At 49.9% G+C, this 20991-nt stretch overlaps 1 protein-coding gene across 3 annotated transcripts in view; it reads right to left on the bottom strand.

Annotated features, from left to right (window-relative positions):
* Positions 1–20991, bottom strand: part of RAB3GAP1 (RAB3 GTPase activating protein catalytic subunit 1) — a 182788-nt gene that overhangs the window by 140416 nt on the left and 21381 nt on the right. For all 3 annotated transcript variants that reach the window (XM_029605371.1, XM_029605372.1, XM_029605373.1), the window contains exons 4-5: positions 14737–14869; positions 3729–3807 (exon numbers count right to left, since the gene is read on the bottom strand). In XM_029605371.1, the coding sequence (XP_029461231.1) occupies positions 3729–3807; positions 14737–14869 (212 nt within the window). The remainder of the gene's footprint in view (positions 1–3728; positions 3808–14736; positions 14870–20991) is intronic.

Below are 20991 nucleotides of genomic sequence, written 5' to 3'. Positions count from 1 at the left end.
ATCATAACAGTTAGCTGAATTATGACTGAGTACGTATAATAGATATCATGGCCATCAGTAATGGACACCTTGCAGCCACAAAAGGACCCTTGAGGTAGAGGGATGGTCCATTCATCACTGGATAACATCACTCACATCATGGCTGATTCAGCCCTGCTGGTTTGATAGAGGATTGCAAATTATATTATGTACCACAATTATTGGTTGTGTCCTTGCAAACCCTATGAATCTCTGGATGAAGTTATTTTTATAACAATGGAACAAATTATCCCCACAGACACAAAATGGGAGGAAATATTTAGGACATCTAGCCCAAAGAATGGGATCTGATAGGTCCAAGCAGTGTGTACAACATCACTTGTGCCACAATAGTCACAAAAGGTCCAATCAGGTCCAGTAACAGAGGCAATGCGTGATGCTTCCTAATATGACTGTTCTCAGATTTTCAAACTGTGAGGTGCTGCATGAAGAACTTAAAAATGATTTTACAGTAACATTTTACAATTTAACTATGTGAAAATCACTAATTGCCATATCTACTTTTGAAACCCTGCCCAACACGTAGAAGGCAGAGTTTTATTTCAAGGATCTACTGTCATTTGATGCAATTACTAACCTTATAAATACTGCATATTTTGAGAGGAAAGTTGAATTATGATGTAATTTTCTACTGAATTAAGTTTTTTGGGGAATTGCACATTTTTAATCAAATATTTTTGGTTTATCTTTCCTTCTGTAAATCACCATGAGCCTCAAAGGTAGTGGTATATATATATATTTAGGACTTCACTGCATTAGACAGAACTCTTTAACCTGTTATTGCACAGCATAGAACTAAGAAAACATGGATGGTGCAACAACTTATCATGGCTTTTGACTTTGGAAAAACCAGATTTGATTCTGGATCTGTTTCTGCTCCTCAGACTAGCAGAGGATGCTGCGAAGACAGCATTCAGAGCTCCTGGGGACAGAGAGACCCAACCATCACTTAATAACAATATCTATGAGCCAGATTCAGGTTGAACAAGTTCCAGACGGAGCTATAGTCTGTAGTGCCAGGTCCAGGATTGTTGCTGCAGTGGCTGATTAGACAGGAAAGGGTTAATTATAGAAGATGCAGGGAACAATGCTCCAGTAAAGCTTGTTCTGAGTTTATCTTCCCCGGCATATCCTTCAAAATTTTTGTATCCTTAGGAAGCCAAATGGAGAAATTATTAAAGGGGGACTCATAGGCATACATACGCATAGAGATAACACTAAGCTTTCTTTCTCTTCAGAAAGTAGCCTAAAAATCATTTTTAGGAATAACAGACAGGACTGCTTACAATTTTAGTGCATTAAAATGTACTGGAAGCTTGCAAAATTTGTTTAATCCTGGTATTTACAGTTCTAATAGTGAATGCTCTTAATTTTAGCAGAATAATTAAGGAACCTATTTTTAGCATAGGACTCCTTGCCTTTGGAAAGTAGATTAAAAATCACTATTTATAGAATGGCAATGCAATATGTTTCCTCTAGCCATTAGTGACATGGATTCTAGTGTTCAAAACACTGAACTACAAGTCAGAAGTCTTGAGATGTTTCTTCAAAACTCCCATATGCCATCAACTTTGTGTGAGATCTTGGACAAGTCATTTTTACCTCTCAATTGATTATACATGGGCAATATTACTTTTCTCTCCCTTTTGTAAATGTCTGTGTAGTCCAGGCAGCAGAAATTTGTTGCCATTCCATGCTGGCTGAATGTAGATTCCCCTAGTACTAAACAGGGTCAAGAGCTAGGATTCTATATGGAGAAGTCTCTGTACATTTTCATTCTTCTCCCTGCTGCCCACAAGTTTCAACAAGCATGAGATCCAAGAGCAGCTCATAGATAATAGCACTAACCCTTGACGTGTTCCAACTGGATTAACTGTTACAAATTACAGAAACCTCCCCCAGTGTCAGTGCTCCCCAAATTGCTTTACTTGTTTCAAACCCTGCCCATTAGTATACCTCATCGAATTCTCGCACAGTGGCAGAAGAGGTTGTTGATGTACATATGGGGGGGGAAACATCCCCGCATTGCTCGTTGCACTTTATATAGACATAGAGCTCGGGGAGGCATGGGGGTTCCGAATTTGGAGCGCTATTATAGGGCGGCTCGTTTTAAATCTATAGTTGATTGGCTCAAGCAGACCAGCCCGAAGCAATGGTTTCGCTTCAGTCAACAATTATACGGGGAGGTCCCGCTCTGTAGTTTATTATGGCAGCCTAGGAACACTTGGGTGGTAGATCCCACGACTGTCCTACCGCCAACTATGCTTTTCGCTCTTCAACATTGGGATACTTGCAAGAGGGCGGTGTTGGGGACCCGTGACTACCACTTGTCTACTTACTTATACGCAAATTCAGCCTTTCCTCCGGGTTACGGGAGTACGACGGCACTTAGATGGAAGACCAGAGGTATCAGCAACTGGGGACAGATAATGGGTGCTAGAGGTCCACTCCCCTTCTCAGATTTACAAGTACGATATGGACTGGAGGAGGGCGATGTCTTCTTCTACTTGCAGTTATGCCACTATGCGCGAACGTCGTTGGCTTCCACTCATATTCAACAGGGGCCATCTGAGTTCGAAAAGTTGTGTCAGAAAGCAGACTTTACGGTTAAGCTTATGTCTAGTCTGTACAATTTGATGGGTCTGGGTGCGGGGGGGGGGGGGAAAATAGAGGGCCATGTTGGCATGGGAGCGCGACTTACAGTGTACCTTTTCCACTTCCGATTGGGAGGGAATATTCGTGGGCGTAGGAAAGGGCCTCATTGCAGCGTCGCTGGTGGTAAATTCCTTAAAGATGCTGTTTCGTTGGTATTTCTATCCGACCCGTCTACATAGTATGTCCTCCAAGTACTCTAACCTGTGCTGGAGGGGATGTCAGTGTGTAGGTACCTACTTACACATGTGGTGGACCTGCCCTGTGCTACGTACATTGTGGCAGGCAGTGGAGACCTGGATTCACCAGCTGTGTTTAAGTTCGGTGGCTCTATTACCACAATATGCCCTATTGGGTATCCCAATGATCCCGAGTAAAGAGAACCATTCTCGGCTGGTGAATTTTATTTGCACAGCCACTAGGAATGAAATTGCCAAGAAATGGAAAACAGCCATTGTTCCAAGAATAACCGAAGTGCAAGCAAAATTGAGCCATATATATATCATGGCGGAAATTACCGCCAAACTCCGCAGACAACAGCGGAGGTTTGGGGACATTTGGTTGCCATATCGGACTTGGTTGGAGACCCAATCGAACTCCACCGCCGCTTGAGACCCTGTCTTCTCTGTGATACATGAGAGTTGTGTTTTCCCATCGCAGCATACTGTCCCTTCTTACCATATTCCTGATTCTGTATATTGCACATCACCCTTTTGAGCACACTTGGGGGGGGGGGGGGGAGGGGGTTAGTTAGTTTCGATAAAATGAGACAAGGACACATGGGTCATTCGCAGTTATCATTTCATTTCATTTTATTATTGTATTCAATACTGTGTGCATCTCCATCTTATGCTATGGTTGGCATTATTTCGTATGATGTATCACCCTATGAATGGCTGTATTTTGAATCTGGTGATTTTCTACCTTCCTGGTTGGAATAACTGCCTGTTGTTGAACCTGATACCTGTTGTTCGTGTCACTTGTCTTGAATAAAACATTTCATTTCAAAAAAAAGAAACCTCTCCCAGTGCACTTACCATCTTACCAGACAGTGAGCTCTTGGAGGAAAATCATTATTCGTACACAGCACATCTTGCATGGACTCTGGAAGGGCATCTGTGAAACCATTTGATACAAATAAAATATTAGTATTTATTAAGAGCTGGATTTAAGGACTGGGGAAAATGTTCCAGCATTGTTTGTGCAAGGCGTTCATTATTTTTTTTGGCACATGTTTAGGCTACGTGGAAACTAAAGGCTTGGGCTAAAAAGACAAATATAAAACCAAACAGGTAAACAATTGCAATTTTCAGTTCAATCTGTTTGCCATAATATTTTAATGAGATTTTGTCTTTGTGCAGGCAAGCTCTGTAAAGTTACTTTTGCATTAAAAAAAAAGTAAAACAGGTGAATAGAGACTTACTGTAAATAAACTGGAAAAAAACCAAACAAACAGCAACCAAAGCAGTGTGGGTCACAGAAAATAAAGACAGTTAAAAGGAAGAATCTATTCTGCAGGGCTAGGTCAGAAGAGGATAGAACAGTAGCTGAACACACAGGCAGAGCTGACCTGACTGCATGCATGCACACAAGGAAAAAAAACAAACACCCAGGTTTGCCTGCTTTCAAGTCAGAGGTTAACTCTTTTGAGCTAATCGCACCGAATACAAAAGAAGCAGTGAATGTGTAGGCCAGCCACCATTTGCAGTATAACAGAAAACAAAAACTTTATGCAGAGTAAAAGCATGAATAGCAGCATTAGCAAACAGAAAAGGAAGCTGTGGAAACAGGACACTGTGAAAACAGTGCTACTGTATTCATATTTTACATATAGGTGTATTCTTACCAGAAATCCATAAAAGCATAACATAACAAGTGGAGAAATTACTTACCTGATAATTTTGTTTTCCGTAGCGTAGACAGATGGACTCAGGACCAATGGGTACAGTGTGCTCCTGATAGCAATTGGAGACAGAGTCAGATTTCAATCTGATGTCAGCCTACATATACCCCTGCAGGAAGCTCTGCTCTTCAGTATTCTCCTCGAAAAGCAATTGTGGATATGTGTGTGTATGTGTGTTAATAACTTGGACTGGTTGAACTGATTTCCAATTGGAGACCTCCAGGGCATTCAACCGAAAGACGCCGACATCCAGCAACTATGGGTGTCGTAAACTAGGAGTAAAGTCTGGCTTACCCGTGCTTGTCTTGCTCTTGGGGATTGTCACCCGAGGTTTCCGGATTTTGGAGCAGCCGTGGGCGGGATGCCAAGTCCATCTGTCTACACTAAGGAAAACAAAATTATCAGGTAAGTAATTTCTCCATTTCCTAGCGTATAGTAGATGGACTCAGGACCAATGGGATGTACAAAAGCTACTCCAGAACCGGGTGGAAGGCTGCCTGTGGCCCACTTAGTACTGCTCTTGCAAATGCTGTGTCCTCCTGGGCCTGAACATCCAGGCGAAAGAACCTCAAGAAGGTGTGAATGGAGGACAACATTGCCACCCGACAGATCTCAGCGGGTGACAGCATCCTGGTTTCTGCCCAGGACACTGCCTGGACCCTTGTGGAATGGGCCTTGACTTGTAAAGGTGGAGGCTTCCTTGCCTCTACGTAGACCGCCTTGATTACTTCTTTGATCCAGCAGGCAATGATTGCTCGCGAGGCCACTTCCCCTTGTTTCTTTCCGTTGTGAAGGACGGACAGGTGGTCCTTCTTTTGTATGGATTCCGATCTATCCAGGTATCGAACTAGAAGTCTGCAGACGTTAAGATGGCGAAGAAAACCTGAGTTTTCCGAGTCCTTGTGCTCGTCTGGCGATGGCAGCGAAATGGTTTGGTTTAGGTGGAAATGAGAAACCACCTTCAGAGGGAAGGAGGGTACAGTGCGGAGCTGGATCCCGCTGTGGATCTAAGGAGCAGTTCCCTACCAGATAGCGCTTGAAGCTCGGAGATGAGATAGGCTGAACGTATTGTCACTAGGAATGCAGTCTTCAAGGTCAGGAGATGTAGGGACAGACCTCGTGTTGGTCAGAAGGAAGCTCCTGCTAGGAAGCCCAATACTAGATTGAGATTCCATAGGGGCCGCGGCCCCTTTAGTGGTGTCAGGTTTGCTTGACCCCTCTCCGGAAGCGGAAAACGTAGACTGATGCCGTCCACTTTGGCTCTGAAGCAGGCCAGCTTGGCCATCTGAACCTGCAGGAATTCCAAGACCATGGGAATTTTGACTGTCCGCGGAAGGACGATGCGTTCCTCACGCCAGGCTTCGAATATTCTCCATATTTGTATGTAAGTTAGAGACGTGGAAAACTTGCGTGCTCGCAGCAAGGTGTCAATCGCTGCCCCAGAGTATCCGCTCTTCTTCACGCGAGTCCTCTCAATGGCCAGACCGCAAGAGAGAATTTGTCCTTGCTGGAGCAGGTCCCTGTGTTGAGGTAGACACAGAGGGTTCCCCCGCCAGAAGTCTTCGCATATCTGCGTACCATGGCCTTCTTGGCCAGTCCAGGGCCAGTAGAAGTACTGGTCCCCTGTGGTGTTCTAGCTTGCGGATGATTCCACTCAGTAGTGGCCATGGGGGAAGTGTACAGCGGGTCTTCCTGTGACCAGGTCTGGACGAGGGTATAGATTCCCTGGGATTGTGGATCTCGTCCATGGCTGAAAAACTTGGGAACTTGGGCGTTGGACCAGGTTGCCATGGTTTACTATCGACTGGAAGACTGTGTTTGATAGCATCCATTCCCCTGGGTCTAGACTCTCTCTGATGAGGTAATTCACAGTGAGGTTGTCTTCTCCCACGATGTGGGTGGCTGAGATCCCTTGTAGGTTTGCTTCCGCCCACACCATTAGGGATTCTATTTTCAGGGAAACTATTTGGCTTCTGGTTCCTCCCTGGCGGTTGATGTAGTCAACTGTTGTGGCGTTGTCTGACATGACTGACAGATTCACCCCGGAGTTTGTGACTGAATCGTAGGCCGGCTAGTCTGACTGCTCGGGCTTCTAGTCTGTTTATGTTCCATCCCGACTCTCTTGTCCCATTGCCCCTGGGCCGTCAGTTCTTGGCCGTGGGATCCCCATCCTCGCAGGCTTGCATCCGTGGTGAGTAAGGCACGGATCAGTGGGGATAGTCTTACTCCCTTGCTCAGATGGTCTTCTTGTAGCCACCATTGGAGCTGGCTCCGAACCTTTGCCGGTAGCTGGAGGCGAACGGAGTACTTCTGGGACATTGGGCCCATCGTGACAGTAGGGAGCGTTGTAGTGGTCGCATGTTGACCCTTGCCCATGGGCCGACTTCTGGGTGTACTCCCATATCTTGGGCGAGCACAGTTCAACCGTTTTCGCAACTGGCTCATCAATTTCCTCCTCCTTGCAAGGGAAAGGACGACCTTGTCTTGTATGGTGTCGAACCGAACTCCCGGGTACTCTAGCAATTGGGAGGGCTGCAGGCAGATCTTGGTTGTGTTGATGACCCACCCGAGATTCTGCAGTAGATTCTTGACTCTGGTGGTCGCCTGATGACTTTCCTTTGGAGGTTTTGGTGAACGTCTGAGAGGTAGTAGCTAGTCCGAAGAGTAGCGCCCGGAACCGGTGATGATGGTCCAGTATTGCAAAGCGTAGCCAGCGCTGATGGTTGTGATGGGCCGGGATGTGGAGATAGACTTCTGACAGATCCAGAGAAGTCAGGAATTCTCCCAGTTGTACTGCCCTTATGACAGAGCGTAGGATTTCCATGCAGAAGTGCGGTACCCTCAAGTAGCAGCTGACGGTCTTGCGGTCCAGGATGGGCCGGAACGTTCCCTCCCTCTTGAGAATGATAAAATAGTGACCAGTATTTTGTTGGTGCTTGGGCACAGAGGTTATCGCCTTTAGGTTGAGTGGTTTTGCTAGTGTGGTTTCCACTGCTGTCCTCTTGGGGGGGGGGGGGGGGGTGTCACGGTGATCTCACAAATTCGTCTGGAGGGATGCTGTGGAAATCCAGGTAGTATCCCTCTTGAATGATGGTAAGGACCCAATTGTCTGCCGTTATCTCGCCCTATCTTTGGTAGAAGAGGGTAAGTCTGCCCCCTATGACTTCCTGTGGATGGGTCTGTTGATTCTCATTGTGGGGCGCGGCTGGGACCTGTACCCGAGCCAGCTCCCCTCGTTATTTATTTAAAAACTTTTCTATACCATCGTTTAGTGATATACCATCACAACGGTTTACAAATAGGCACATAAATAAGTTTGAAATGGATTTACTTTAACCAGAGGGTGCCATAGTTGTTCAGATACATGATTCGGTATTATAAGCTATATGTAAAGTGTATTAAAATTCTCTTTATGAGTTATGCCTGTTCCAAAAAGGCTGACTCTTGCCTGCAGGGCGAGAGAGAGAAGGGCGCAAAGGGAGAATAGCGCTGGTTTCTTTTGTTCCTGTCCTCTGGTAGCCAAGGTACAGGGAATTTGCCCCATTTGTTGACGAACTTCTCCAGGTCGCTTCCGAACAGGAGGAATCCTTTAAAGGGTATTCCTGTGAGGTTCATCTTGGAGGCTGCATCGGCTGACCAATTTCGGAGCCATAGCTGCCTTCTGGCTGCCACTATGGATGAGACGCCCCTGGTTGAAGTACGTATCAGGTCAGAGGTCGCATCCATGAGGAACGATATCGCAGGCATTGTTTCGGCTGAAGTGGTTGCGTCCCTGGAGAGAATCGAGTAGGCACGTGTTACAACGGCGCAGCAGGAAGCGATCTGCAGGGTCGCTGCTGCGACATCAATTAACTGTTTAGGAATAGATTCCTGACGTCTGTCTTGGGCATCCTTGAGTGCAGCTCCTCCTTCGACTGGGATCGTACTGGGCTTTGAGATAGCGCAAACCATGGTGTCCACTTTTGGGAACCCAGGGAGCTCTTTGGCCGTGGGTTCCAGGTGGTATAGGGCACCTAGGGCCCATCCTCCTTTGAAGCTGGCCTCCAGGGCATTCCATTCCAGGTCAATCAGTTGTACGGCCTGCAGCATTGGGAAACAGCATGAAGCCTGGCGGAGACTGACGTAAAGCTGAGTTCATCTTTGGCTCCGCTGTGGTACTTGCGCCCGGAATGGCCAGCGTCTTCAGGCTCACAGGCCCGAGATCTGGTATTCGTCCTTAGAGAAGCATCGCATCATGGTTCGGTATAGTTCCCTCCCTGGAGGGATTTCCCCTTTCTCCAGGGGTTCAGGCTCTTCCCCCGAGGTGTCAGTGTCCCCTAAGGGGAGGCTTTTACTCGGATGTGGCACATCTCAGGAGTGGTCCGATAAGGGTTTGGAAGGTCTTGCTCTTCCGCTTGCGACTGGACAAAGAGTTTGCAGCCCTTTGAAAAATTCCACCCAGGAAGGGGTCTCTGGGTCCCTATTGACTCCAGCGGGGTTCCCCGAGGCACCCATTTGAGAAGGGGCCGAACCGGAGGTTCAGAGGTCCGGACTATCATTGGTGGAGCTGGATTCCTCTACTGGCTGAGGGGGCCTAGTTTTGGTCCCCCTCCCCCCCCCGAGTCTCTTCACACTGCAGGCGTAGGGCAGGGGCCACTTCGGGTTGCGCAGCTCTCCGGTGGCAGGCTGGGTTACTTGGCCGGCGGTACCATGGTTTGTGGAGTGGCTCAAAACTCGTGTGCGCGCATAGCTGGGCGCGCTGGGAGACTTAGTTGTGCACTCTGGGTGCATAGACAATGTGCGTGCAAGCCGCTATTTGTGCGTTTAGCGGGGATGTGTGTGCCACTGTGCGCACAGGCTGGTTTGGGCGTCCAGTGCCGCTGGGCGCACGGCTCAGTTGTGCGAACATTACGGCGGTCAAGAGGAGGAAAATGGCACAGACGACCACGCAGTCAAGACTGCGACCCCCCCCCCCCCCCCCCCCCGGAAGGTCTCCACAAGGGAGGACCCTCACACCAGATCGGGGTCTAGCCCAGACACGGGCTGCTCAACCCGATTTAACAGACGCCGGATGGACGACCTGTGCAGCTAGCCGAGCCTCGGAGACCGGAGACTTTAAGAAAGTTTTCTACCTTACCTTGTCTCGGCGCTTCCCGATCTCGTGCTGGGCGGTCTCTGGCTGCGGGGGGAGAGGGAATATACATTCACTGCCACGCTCGATATTGCACCCGCTGCCTCTCAGCCATTCCCGTTCCTGGGGGCTAAGTCCATGCTGGGAACCGGCTACCAGACCAAGGCTTACCTCTGAGGGATCTCGGAAATCACCTCAGGAATTCTCGACTGGGGGAGGGACCCTTAGGTATCACCGCAGGAGAGCGGAGCTCGTCTGTAGAGGTAAGATTTTCTTCTTTGTTTTGGAATTTTCTCTCTTCTTTGGTTTGGATTTTCTAACGCTGTGCAAGCATGTGTTGAGTCCCAAACTGCTATGGAGACGGAGAAATACTGAAGAGCTGCACTTCCTGCACGGGTATATGTAGGCTGATGTCAGATTGAAATCTGACTCAGTCTCCAACTGCTATCAGGAGCACACTATACCCATTGGTCCTGAGTCCATCTGCTACATGCTAGGAAAACCTTTATTTACTGGGATTCATAATAAAGGAAATGATTAAATAGATCAATTTCAAATCTTTAGGAATGAAATAAAAGAAACACACAAACTGTCAACCTTAATGAAGGAGAAATTACTACTTTCCTTTTCTTTAATTAAGACAGGTTAATACACACCAGGGGGTTATGAACCTCTACCAGCAGATGGAGACGGAGCAAAACTGACGCCACACTATATATACCCCTGCACTGACATGCAGTATTCTCTGCAAAAGTCAACTGTGGACAACTAAAAAAAACATGAACAACATTGAGCTCAGACAAGGAGTGTAATATCACTAATCTAGGGACTGGATCTGACACTTATCAATAATCCACAAAAACGCAGCCACTCAGGAGGGCAGTATCACCACTATCAGACAACCAAGGGCGGGAAAGTGGATTAAACTGTCTTCATTAAAGAAAAGGAAATTATCATCAGGTAAAATAGTCATTTCTCCTTTCTTAGCATGCAGACAGGTTAATCCACACCAGTGGGATGTACCAAAAGCTACTCCTGAAGAGGGTGGGAAGCTATCTGTGGTCCAATCAACATCATACGCGTGAAGGCTGCATCCTCCTGTGCCTGCACATCCAGGCGGTAGTGCCTGGAAAAGGTGTGTAAGGAGGACCATGTCGCAGTTCGACAAATCTTGATGGGAGACAATCGAAGCTCCGCCCTAGTGGAATAAGCCCTAACCTGACTAGGCAATGGCTGCTCAGCATCTACATATGCAGCCATGATTACCTCCTTAAACCAGCAAGCTATTGAAGCCCGTGACGCCGGCTCACCCAGTTTACTCGCACCGTGGAGTATAAACAGACAGTCCATCTTCCTGAGAGGTTCAGAAACCTCCAAATACCTCATGATATGCTGCTCGACATCCAAGGTCCGTAACAGGCGATATCTATCCACATCTCTCCCTGTCCAGAGTCGGCAGGGAAATTGATTCAAATGAAAATTCGAGACCATCTTAGACAAAAAAGATGAAACAATTCACAGCTGTTCCACCCCCGGATTAATTTGCAGAAATGATTCTCAGCAAGACAAGGCCTGCAGTTCGTAAACTCTATGCGCAGAACAAATTGCCACAAGAAACGACGTCTTCAAAGTGAGTAACCTCAAGGAGAAGCTACGCAGAGGTTAAAAGGTGGGACCTGCCAAAAAAATCCCAAACCAGATTAAGTCTCCACAAGGCCACCAGTAACTGCAAGGGAGGACGAAGATGTTTCAACCCTTTTAAGGACTGGGCCACATGCGGGTGGGCCAACAAGGGTTCACCATTCATCTGACCTCCGGAAACAGGCAAGAGCCGTCACCTGTACCTTCAAGAAATTAAAGGCCACCCCCTTGATCAATCCATCCTGCAAAAAATCCAAAATGAGCAGGATCTTAAACGAAGATGAACCCCTCGTTCCTCACACCAGACCTCAAACACTCAACAAACCCAAACATAGGCTAAGGAAGTAGAGAACTTTCGAACTTGAAGATAGATGGCAATCACAGCAATGGAGTATCCACGCTTCAGCAACCAAGCCTTCTCAAGGGACATACCTTAAGACAAAATTGAATCAAAGCTTTGTGAAGAATAGGTCTCTGCCACAGCAGATCCCTGTGGACCGGTAATCAGAGAGGAGGGCCACCAGGAGCCTTTGCAGATCGGCATACCACGACCTCCTGGGCCAATCTGTCGCCACCAGAAGTATCATTTGGGGGAGGGGGGGAGGACGACTCAGAACCAACTGAAGAGAACAGGCAAAGAACTCAAAGGGGCATGGGATAAACACTGTGGATCTCTAAAAGCTAGAGGACGAAAATGAGATAAGCATGCAGGGGGGTAATTTGCTGGTACGGCGGTTACTACCCTTAGCAGAAGGCATGGAGATTACTATCCTTAACCGTAATGCTTTGATGCTTTTAATGCAACTACAAAATTACTCCCTGCTTAGACGGTGGGGGGAAAAGAGGAACTGGATTCAGAAGACAACCGAGGGGGGAGAGAGAGAGAGAGAGAGAAAGAGAATTCAGGGCAGGAGAACTGCCTCATTTACCTGGTGAGACATTTCCTTTTCTTCATTGACTGTGTCTCCTTTGCAATAGGGGTGAGGGCGTGACCCTAGCCCCAACAGAGAGTGTCCACTGCTGATGACATCATGGGCTGGAAGGCCTTAAAAGAAAAAGCCCCCAGTGGCACGCAGTCGACGCCGGCACGCAGCTTAGCAGCAATTTGTCTTTTGGAAATACTATTTACCATTTAAAAGAACTTCAAAGTGAGTAAACAGTTTTCTTTGCCTGTAACTCTCCCTGAAACTCTCCTCTCCCTCCTGACCAGGAGATAACAAGAGTACTCTCTCAGAGAAACATAAAAGAGGTGATTTATTTGTTACCTATTTTACCATATGCCTCATACAAAAAGAAAGGCACGGTTGAGGGAGGCTACTACTTTGTCTCCCTTTCCCCACACCATCACAGCCTCAGATTGAGTCCTTTTTTATGATGCAAGCCACTTCTACGCCGGTGGAAGGTGCCGCAGGGGATGTCACTATAGAGCGAAATGTGGCCCCCAGGGCAGAGGTCATCTCTTTGAGTCCCGGCGCTCCTTGTACCCCTTTCCCCACCAACTAAAAATCTAACAAATATTACAAGACCCATCTTGCTAGATGAGAGTCTTAATTCAATTATTGAAAAGGGAAAGGAGGACCTTGCTGTGGGGGGCAAAGAGGATCATAAGTCTGAGTTTGACGTAATACTTCCTTCAGTGGCACCGATTACCCTAGAAACCTTGTGGACGGCAATTAAATCTTTGGAAAAGGCAATTATAAATTGAACTCAGTCAACATCTGATTATCAAAAAAGAGTTTTGGACTTGGAAAATGCAAATATTTCTAGTAAGAGCAAAATAGATGAAACTGTGAAGCGATTAGATAATGTAGTGTCTTTACAATCGAATTTTGTTAATGAAATGATAAATGTAAAGAAGTTAGAATATATTGAGAATGCATTGAAATACCCTAATTTAAGGGTTCTAAATTTTCCTATTCAAAACCTAGTATCAGCTAAAGATATGTTTGTAGATTATCTACAGAATATATTAAAAATGCCACAACAGGCAGTACCAGCTATAGCCAAGATATTTTATATAACAAAAAGGGGGGAAGACTGAGAATCAATTAGAAACTCCACAAGTAGAGGAACTGAACCTGACGGAGGTATTGGAAACCTCCATGAGTACTGAGATTAGATCACGATCCACTTTGTTTGTACAATTTCTATTTCAATCTGAAAGAGATACAGTCTTAAAGATGTTTTTGAGACATCGAGGAGAGAAATTCTATGGACAGCAGATTTGGATTTACCCAGATTTAGCCAGAAGTACCCAAATAAGAAGAAAATAATTTTTGAAATTTAAATCTGATCTAACAGCTAGGGGTGCCAGATTTATGCTCAGATATCCATGCAGATGTTAGTATATAAAGAACATAAATATGTATTCATGGAGGTTTCTAGTCTTCAGTCTTTTTTAGATTCTCACCGCATAAATGCAGCTAATGGTTAGGAGTAATCTAAGGATAGTGGCTTATTATCTCTGAGAATAAGAGGTAGGGGAATTTACCCCCCCTAGGTTTCTTTTTTAATTACCGTAATTTCTTTTTGTTGAACTCGCTCAATACTTTGTCTCCTGGATTACTTTAGTGACGATAGATATTGATTAATAATATATGAAAAATAAGAAATTCTTGTTCAATTATGATATCAATATGTATGCATTATATAATGTTTAGTCATTATATTCGTGAAAATTCATAAATTTAAAAAAAAAGAAGACAACAGAGGGCTCCAACTTCCATGGTCTGGGATACCGATACGCAGATATAAGGGAAAAAGCACAGGACTGCTTCTATGGCCAAATCCTAAAGGAAACGAAGAAAGCGTGCATAGGGGTAACTTGCTGGTGTGGCAGTACTACCTTTAACCAATAAGCCTTGATGCAACTGCCACATCACTCTTTGCTTTAAAGGAAGGGGGTGGGGGGTGGGGGTGAAGGGAAGAGGAATTTGGAATCAGGGACAACCAAACGAGCCATGGCTTTTTTAACAGTCTGGAACACTGATGCGCAGACATTAAGGACTGCTTCTACGGACAGGCCCAGAAGCAAAGCATGTCAAGCAGCATGGGGGGTAACCTGCATGGCAGATACTACCATGGGAAGCTTGCTGAGCAGAGCGGATGGACCATTATTCTTTTTCTGCCGTCGTTCTATGTTTCTATGTACATAAGACGTCTGGCTTGCCTGCCACCTCTTGCAGTATGGCCTATATTCTTTGGATTTTGCTTACATGTTTACCGAATATAGAATGCCATCAGTACACCTACCCTAGGACATTTTAAAGTACATTGATAAAAAAATAAAATACAAATACAATTTGCCAAGTTTTGGGAGTGCCTAATATTACATATAGTGTAGACCCACAAGAATATGCTCAAAGTAGTACAGAAAAAAACATTTATCTACCATCTCCCGATTCTTCTCTCTCTTCTCTCTCACAGGACTCTTGTACCAAATAATGATGAGTTACTGAGAATTTGAAATCAGCAAAAGAAACTTCCTCCAATTTCTCCTCCCATGTTCCAGAAGTATATTCACCCTGCACAGAAAAAAGGGAAAAATAAGGTCAATATGTACTGGTCCCCTTTTCCTCCACATACATATGAAAGCAATACCATACAAACCAAGATCCCCCACTGGCTAAGGATTAGAAGCCTAAATTCTACCAGTGCCTTCTTTTTGGTTGCCCCTGCAGTGAGCAACCACTGCCTTCTACTATGAAGCATATACACAACTCCATGGAACAAACAAATTCTACTGAATTTAAAACTTATCTGTGCTGCGTCCAGTCACAGACAGCTGCGACCGCTCTGCCTTACCTCTTTTCTTCCCTTTTCTCCCTCCTTGGGCAAGATGGCTGCCTCCGGTGCAGAGGGCCTCAGAGTCTCCAGCTTAGCATGGGAGTTCCAGTCCACCATACTCACTTCCCTTGGCCTCCTAGAGCGCGCGCACACATCTCCTACGCTCAAATACACGTCATGGCAGAAACCTCGGGGGCGTCCCCACCGCATGACATCAATACCTCCGGGTATATCAAGCCTCTGCTTCGCTACCACCTTTGAGTTAGCAAGGACTTCGGTTTAGCTACTCTGACCGCTCTAAGCTGCACGCTTAAGACGCTACTTTCACTCCAAGGGCCTCGCTCCTCTAGAAGCTCTAGACACCCGCTCCTCGGGGGTCTCTCGCTTCCAACTACCCTTCGGGGCTTCTACTAATTAAGACAACCGCTCCTCGGGGGTCTTCTCTCTCTTCTCCATCTCAGGATCTCGGACTATAAGAAAATTATTCCTTACCTGCTAATTTTCGTTCCTGTAGTACATAGGATCAGTCCAGACCGTGGGTTATGTCCCCCGTCCAGCAGATGGAGTCAGAGCAAACTTCCGAGGGTGCTGACATATAAGCAGGTGCACCCTCCAGGGATCCTCAGTATCGAGAATATCAAAGCCTAGCGAAAAACAACACTAGACAGAAAGTAGGATGGATCAAGCGCCAATCAAATTGTAACCACAGAACATATAACCAATGCAACTTGCAAGGAGAACTGTGAAGAACTAGGCAACCACAACAAAACATCAGAATGCAGGAGTTGGAGGGACAGGAGATAGAACGTACACGAGCAGGCGTCTGACCATTACTGAAGAAAAGAAACCTGGGTGGGCGTCTGGACTGATCCTATGTACTACAGGAACGAAAATTAGCAGGTAAGGAATAATTTTCTTTTCCCTGTACGTACTAGGATCAGTCCAGACCGTGGGATGTACCAAAGCTTCCCTAAACCGGGTGGGTCCCTGAAGACCCTGCTCGGAGGACCCTGTCCCCAAAGGAACCCGCCTCATCTACCGGCATTTGCAACCGGTAATGCTTCGAGAAGGTGTGTAGCGACTTCCATGTAGCCGCGCGACAGATTTCCTGAATTGGAACATGTTGAGACTCCGCCCGGGACGTGGCCAGGGCACGCAACGAATGAGCCCGGACCCCCTCCGGGGGAGCCTTCCCGGCGCCTATGTAGGCCGAGGACACCGCTTCCTTGAGCCACCTTGCGATGGTAGTCCTAGACGCTTGCAGTCCCCTCTTGTTCCCGGACCAAAGCACAAAGAGATGGTCGGACGTCCGGAACTCATTGGTCACTTCCAGGTAGCGCAGCAGAGAGCGCTTCACGTCGAGGCGCCGGAGGGCCTGGGGCGCATCTGCCGGGAAGGCCGGCAGTTCCACCCACTGGTTCAAGTGGAAGGAGGACACCACCTTAGGTAGGAACGAAGGAACCGTTCGAATGGAAACTCCCGAGTCCGTGAAGCGTAGGAACGGTTCCCGGCACGAAAGCACCTGAAGCTCGGAGATGCGCCTTGCCGAGGCTATGGCAACCAGGAACACCGTCTTAAGGGTGACGTCCTTAAGGGAGGCCTGTCGCAGCGGTTCGTAGGGAGCCTTACCAAGGATCCGGAGCACCAGGTTGAGATTCCAGGAGGGATAGGGATGTCGCACCGGCGGCCGCAGGTGCTTGACTCCTTTGAGGAAGCGCGAGACGTCCGGGTGAGACGAAGGATTTGGATTTCCCGTGGTACGAGCCAGGGAGGCTAGAGCAGAGACTTGCACACGCAGGGAGTTGTAGGAGAGACCCTTCTCCAAGCCCTCCTGGAGGAAGGCCAGGACCTGACGGAGCGAAGGCGCCGTTGCGGAGGCTCCATGTCCAGCACACCAGACCTCAAACACCTTCCAGACCCGTACATAGGCGACTGAAGTGGAGGTCTTACGTGCCTTGAGAAGAGTGTCTACCACGGTTACTGCGTATCCCTTGCGCAGGAGACTCTGCCTTTCAAAAGCCAGGCCGCGAGACAAAAGTGTTCCGCCTGGTCCGAAAATACCGGACCCTGATGGAGTAGCCGCGGAAGGTGTGACAATCGCAGAGGTCCGTCCACTACCAGGTTGAGCAGGTCCGCAAACCACGGGCGCCGCGGCCATTCCGGCGCCACCAGAATGACCTGCCCTGGATGATCCTCTATCCTTCGCACCACCTTGCCCACCAGAGGCCACGGCGGGAAGACGTACAGCCGAATATGAGGAGGCCAGGGTAGCACCAGGGCGTCCACTCCTTCCGCCCCGTGATCTCTCCTCCGACTGTAGAACCGCGGAGCCTTTGCGTTGCCCGACGTTGCCATGAGGTCCATGGCGGGAGCTCCCCAGCGCCGAGTGATGAGTGACATTGCCTCGTTGGAGAGAGCCCATTCCCCCGGGTCCAACGTCTGCCGACTCAGGTAGTCCGCCTGAATATTGTCCACGCCTGCGATGTGGGAGGCCGCCAGGCGGTCGAGGAACCGCTCTGCCCAGGCCATGAGACGGGCCGCTTCGAGGGCCACCCCCGGGCTCTTGGTGCCTCCCTGTCGGTTGATGTAGGCTACCGTGGTCGCATTGTCCGAGAGAACCCGGACCGCACGTTGCCGGATGAGAGGCAGGAATTGAATGAGCGCCAGACGGACTGCTCTGGTCTCCAGGCGGTTGATCGACCAGGACGCCTGTTCCTGTGTCCACTGCCCCTGAGCTGAGCTTCTGAGACACACGGCCCCCCAGCCGGTCAAACTGGCATCGGTTGTGACCACAATCCATTCCGGCGACTCCAGGGGACAGCCCTGCGCCAGGTTCTTGGGGTCTAGCCACCACCGAAGACTGAGTCTGGCTGCCGGCGGCAGAGGTAGTATCGCCTGATAGTCCTGCGAGACCGGTTTCCACCGCGAGAGTAGCGCCATCTGTAGGGGCCTCAGGTGTGCAAAGGCCCAAGGTACCAGGTTGATTGCGAAGGCCATCGAGCCCAGGATCTGCAGGTAATCCCTCGCTATTGGGACCTGGAGAGCAGCAAAATGGAGGATTTGCTCCCTCAGCGACTGGGCCTTGTCCGGCCGCAAGAAGACTTTGCCTTGAGCGGTGTCGAAGCGTGCTCCGAGAAAGTCCAGCTGCCGAGACGGAAGGAGACTGCTCTTGCCGAAGTTGACTACCCAGCCTAGAGACTGCAGAAATCCGACCACCCGGTCGACCGCCTGCTGCCCCTGAGAGAGGGACTTCGCTCGGATGAGCCAATCGTCCAGGTAAGGATGTACTAGAATGCCCTCTCGCCGGAGCGCAGCCGCCACCACCACCATGATCTTGGTGAACGTCCTGGGTGCCGTCGCCAACCCGAAGGGGAGGGCCTGGAACTGGAAGTGCTGTCCCAGTATCTTGAAGCGGAGGAGCCTGTGATGGTCCGGACGTATCGGAATGTGTAAGTAGGCTTCCGTCAGATCCAGGGAAGCTAGGAACTCCCCCGGATGAACGGCCGCTATTACCGAGCCGAGGGTTTCCATGCGAAACCGGGGTATCCAGAGGACCTTGTTGATTTCCTTGAGATCTAAAATGGGACGAAAGGATCCATCCTTCTTGGGCACCACGAAGTAGATGGAATAATGACCCGAGCCCACCTCTCCGGAGGGGACGGGAGAGATGGCCCCCAGGGCTAGGAGCCGGTCCAGCGTGCTTTGTACTCCCAGGCGTTTGTGACTTGCCCCGCAGGGCGAGAAGACGAATCTGTCTTTGGGGCGATGCCGCAAATCCAACGCGTAGCCGTGCCTTAGAATATCCAGGACCCATTGATCCGTGGTGATGTTGGCCCACTCCTCGTAAAACCCGGCTAGTCGTCCTCCGATCCTCGGGAGGGGGAAGTGGGCCGGCCTGACATCATTGGTTGGACTTGCCGGAAGCTCCCTGCGCCGAAGAATCCCTTGGAGGTCTGCGGCCACGAAAGGACCGGGTCCAAGACTGAGACCTGTTCAAGGGGTTTCTCGGACCCTGGGGCTTGGCGCTCCGAAATCGCCGTTGAGAGCGAGACCGATTCCTGGAGAAGGAATTGGGCGGACGATATGACCTCTGGCGGTCCTCGGGCAACCTATGTACGGAGTTTTCCCCCAGGGATTTAATGATCTGGTCAAGATCCTCGCCGAAAAGGAACTTCCCCTTAAAGGGTAGAGAGCCTAGGCTGGACTTGGACGAGGCGTCCGCCGCCCAATTCCGAAGCCACAGCAGTCGCCTGGCGGAAACAGCCGAAACCATGGTCCTCGCCAGGACCCGCAGCAAGTCGTGGAGAGCATCGGCCCCGTAGGCAATGACGGCTTCCAGCCTGTCCGCTTGCGCCGCTTCCTCAGGTGGCAATTGCTGTGAAGTAAGGAGCTGCTGCACCCACCGTAGCCCCGCACGCTGAGTGAGTGAACCACAAATAGCTGCGCGGACCCCCAGCGCAGAGACCTCGAAGATCTTCTTGAGGCAGACTTCTAACTTCCTGTCTTGGACATCGCGGAGGGCCGTTCCCCCTGTAACGGGAATCGTGGTCCTCTTGGTGACGGCAGAGACTGCCGAGTCGACCTTGGGTACTTTAAGCAGGTCCAAGAAGTCTCCGGGGAGAGGGTAAAGCTTGTCCATGGCTCTGCCCACTCTGAGCGACGCCTCCGGCGTGTCCCATTCCCGTACCAAAAGGTGTAGGAAAGACTCATGAATCGGGAACGTTCGCGCCCGGGGACGTAGGCCCGCCAGGACAGGGTCCCCTTTGGAGCTTGCTGAGGCTACGGAGGGAGCCGGAGGCCCAGGCGGTTCGACGGGCGGGTCGAGATCCAATTCCTGGAGGACGTGTGGGATGAGGTCAGACAGCTCCTCCTTTCGGAAGATCCGGAGCACCCGTGGGTCGTCACACTCCAGGTGCGCTGCCAGGAGCGAATCCTCATCAGCCGAAGCCGGGTCACTCCCAGGGTCCTGCGGTGGGGTCGCTCCGCTGGGTGGAAGAGCCAGGAGCGTCTTCTGTCCACCCCCCGAGGGCGCTGGATTGGCCCCCCCACCCCCACCAGCCGGGGCATCTTCGCGGGCGTGGGGTTCGCTTGACCACCGCCGGGCGACCCCCCCCGCCGGCTGCAGGCTCTGGCGGTACGCCTGGTGCATTAGGAGAACAAAATCCGCCGTAAACCCCCCTGCCGGTGGAGGGACGGCGAGGGCGAGGTCCGTGGAGGGGCCCGAAGCGATGGGGGGGGAGGATGAGGCTCGAATCGGCCTCAAGCGCGGCGAAAACCCATGCTGTGACTCCTCAGCCTCCGAGTCAGCAGCGCTCTCTAGCTCTAAGATGGCCGCCGCTCCCGCCAAAGAAGGGGGCGGGGCCTTTCCCCTCAAGCCGCGGCGCTCCGAGCCTGACGGCGAAAAAGGCGGGGAAGCCGGTCCGGGCTCCCCCCCGGGGAGAGCGACGCCGGAGGAGACATCCCGTGATCCGCCCTGCCCCGGGTCGGCGCCGGTAGCCCCCTGAAATCGCTGCATGGCGTCCGGTCGGGAGGGAGAACCCCTTCAGCGACCGCCCCTGGGGCCGGATCCGGGGAAACCGCGCCGCGGGAGGAGCAGGCTCGTCCGCCCAGGCTCAACTCCGCGAACCCTCCCCTCAGGAGCAGCAGGGGAATGGGACTTCCCTGCTGCCGCGGCCCCGGGGAATGAACACGTCGCAGGGCCGAGGGGGAGGGGTGCAAATCGCGGCGCTCCGAACAGGGGAGAGACTGGCTCCACCAGCGTGCCCCTGAGCCGTCCGACGGCGAAGCTGTGAAAGGAAATAACAGCAACAGAAACTTACCGCCGGAGAGAGGAGGAAAAAACAGAAGAACAAAGGGCAGA

Source organism: Rhinatrema bivittatum, chromosome 6 (assembly GCF_901001135.1).
Source record: "Rhinatrema bivittatum chromosome 6, aRhiBiv1.1, whole genome shotgun sequence".
Lineage (NCBI taxonomy): Eukaryota > Metazoa > Chordata > Amphibia > Gymnophiona > Rhinatrematidae > Rhinatrema > Rhinatrema bivittatum.
This window is presented reverse-complemented; position numbering and strand designations above follow the sequence as displayed.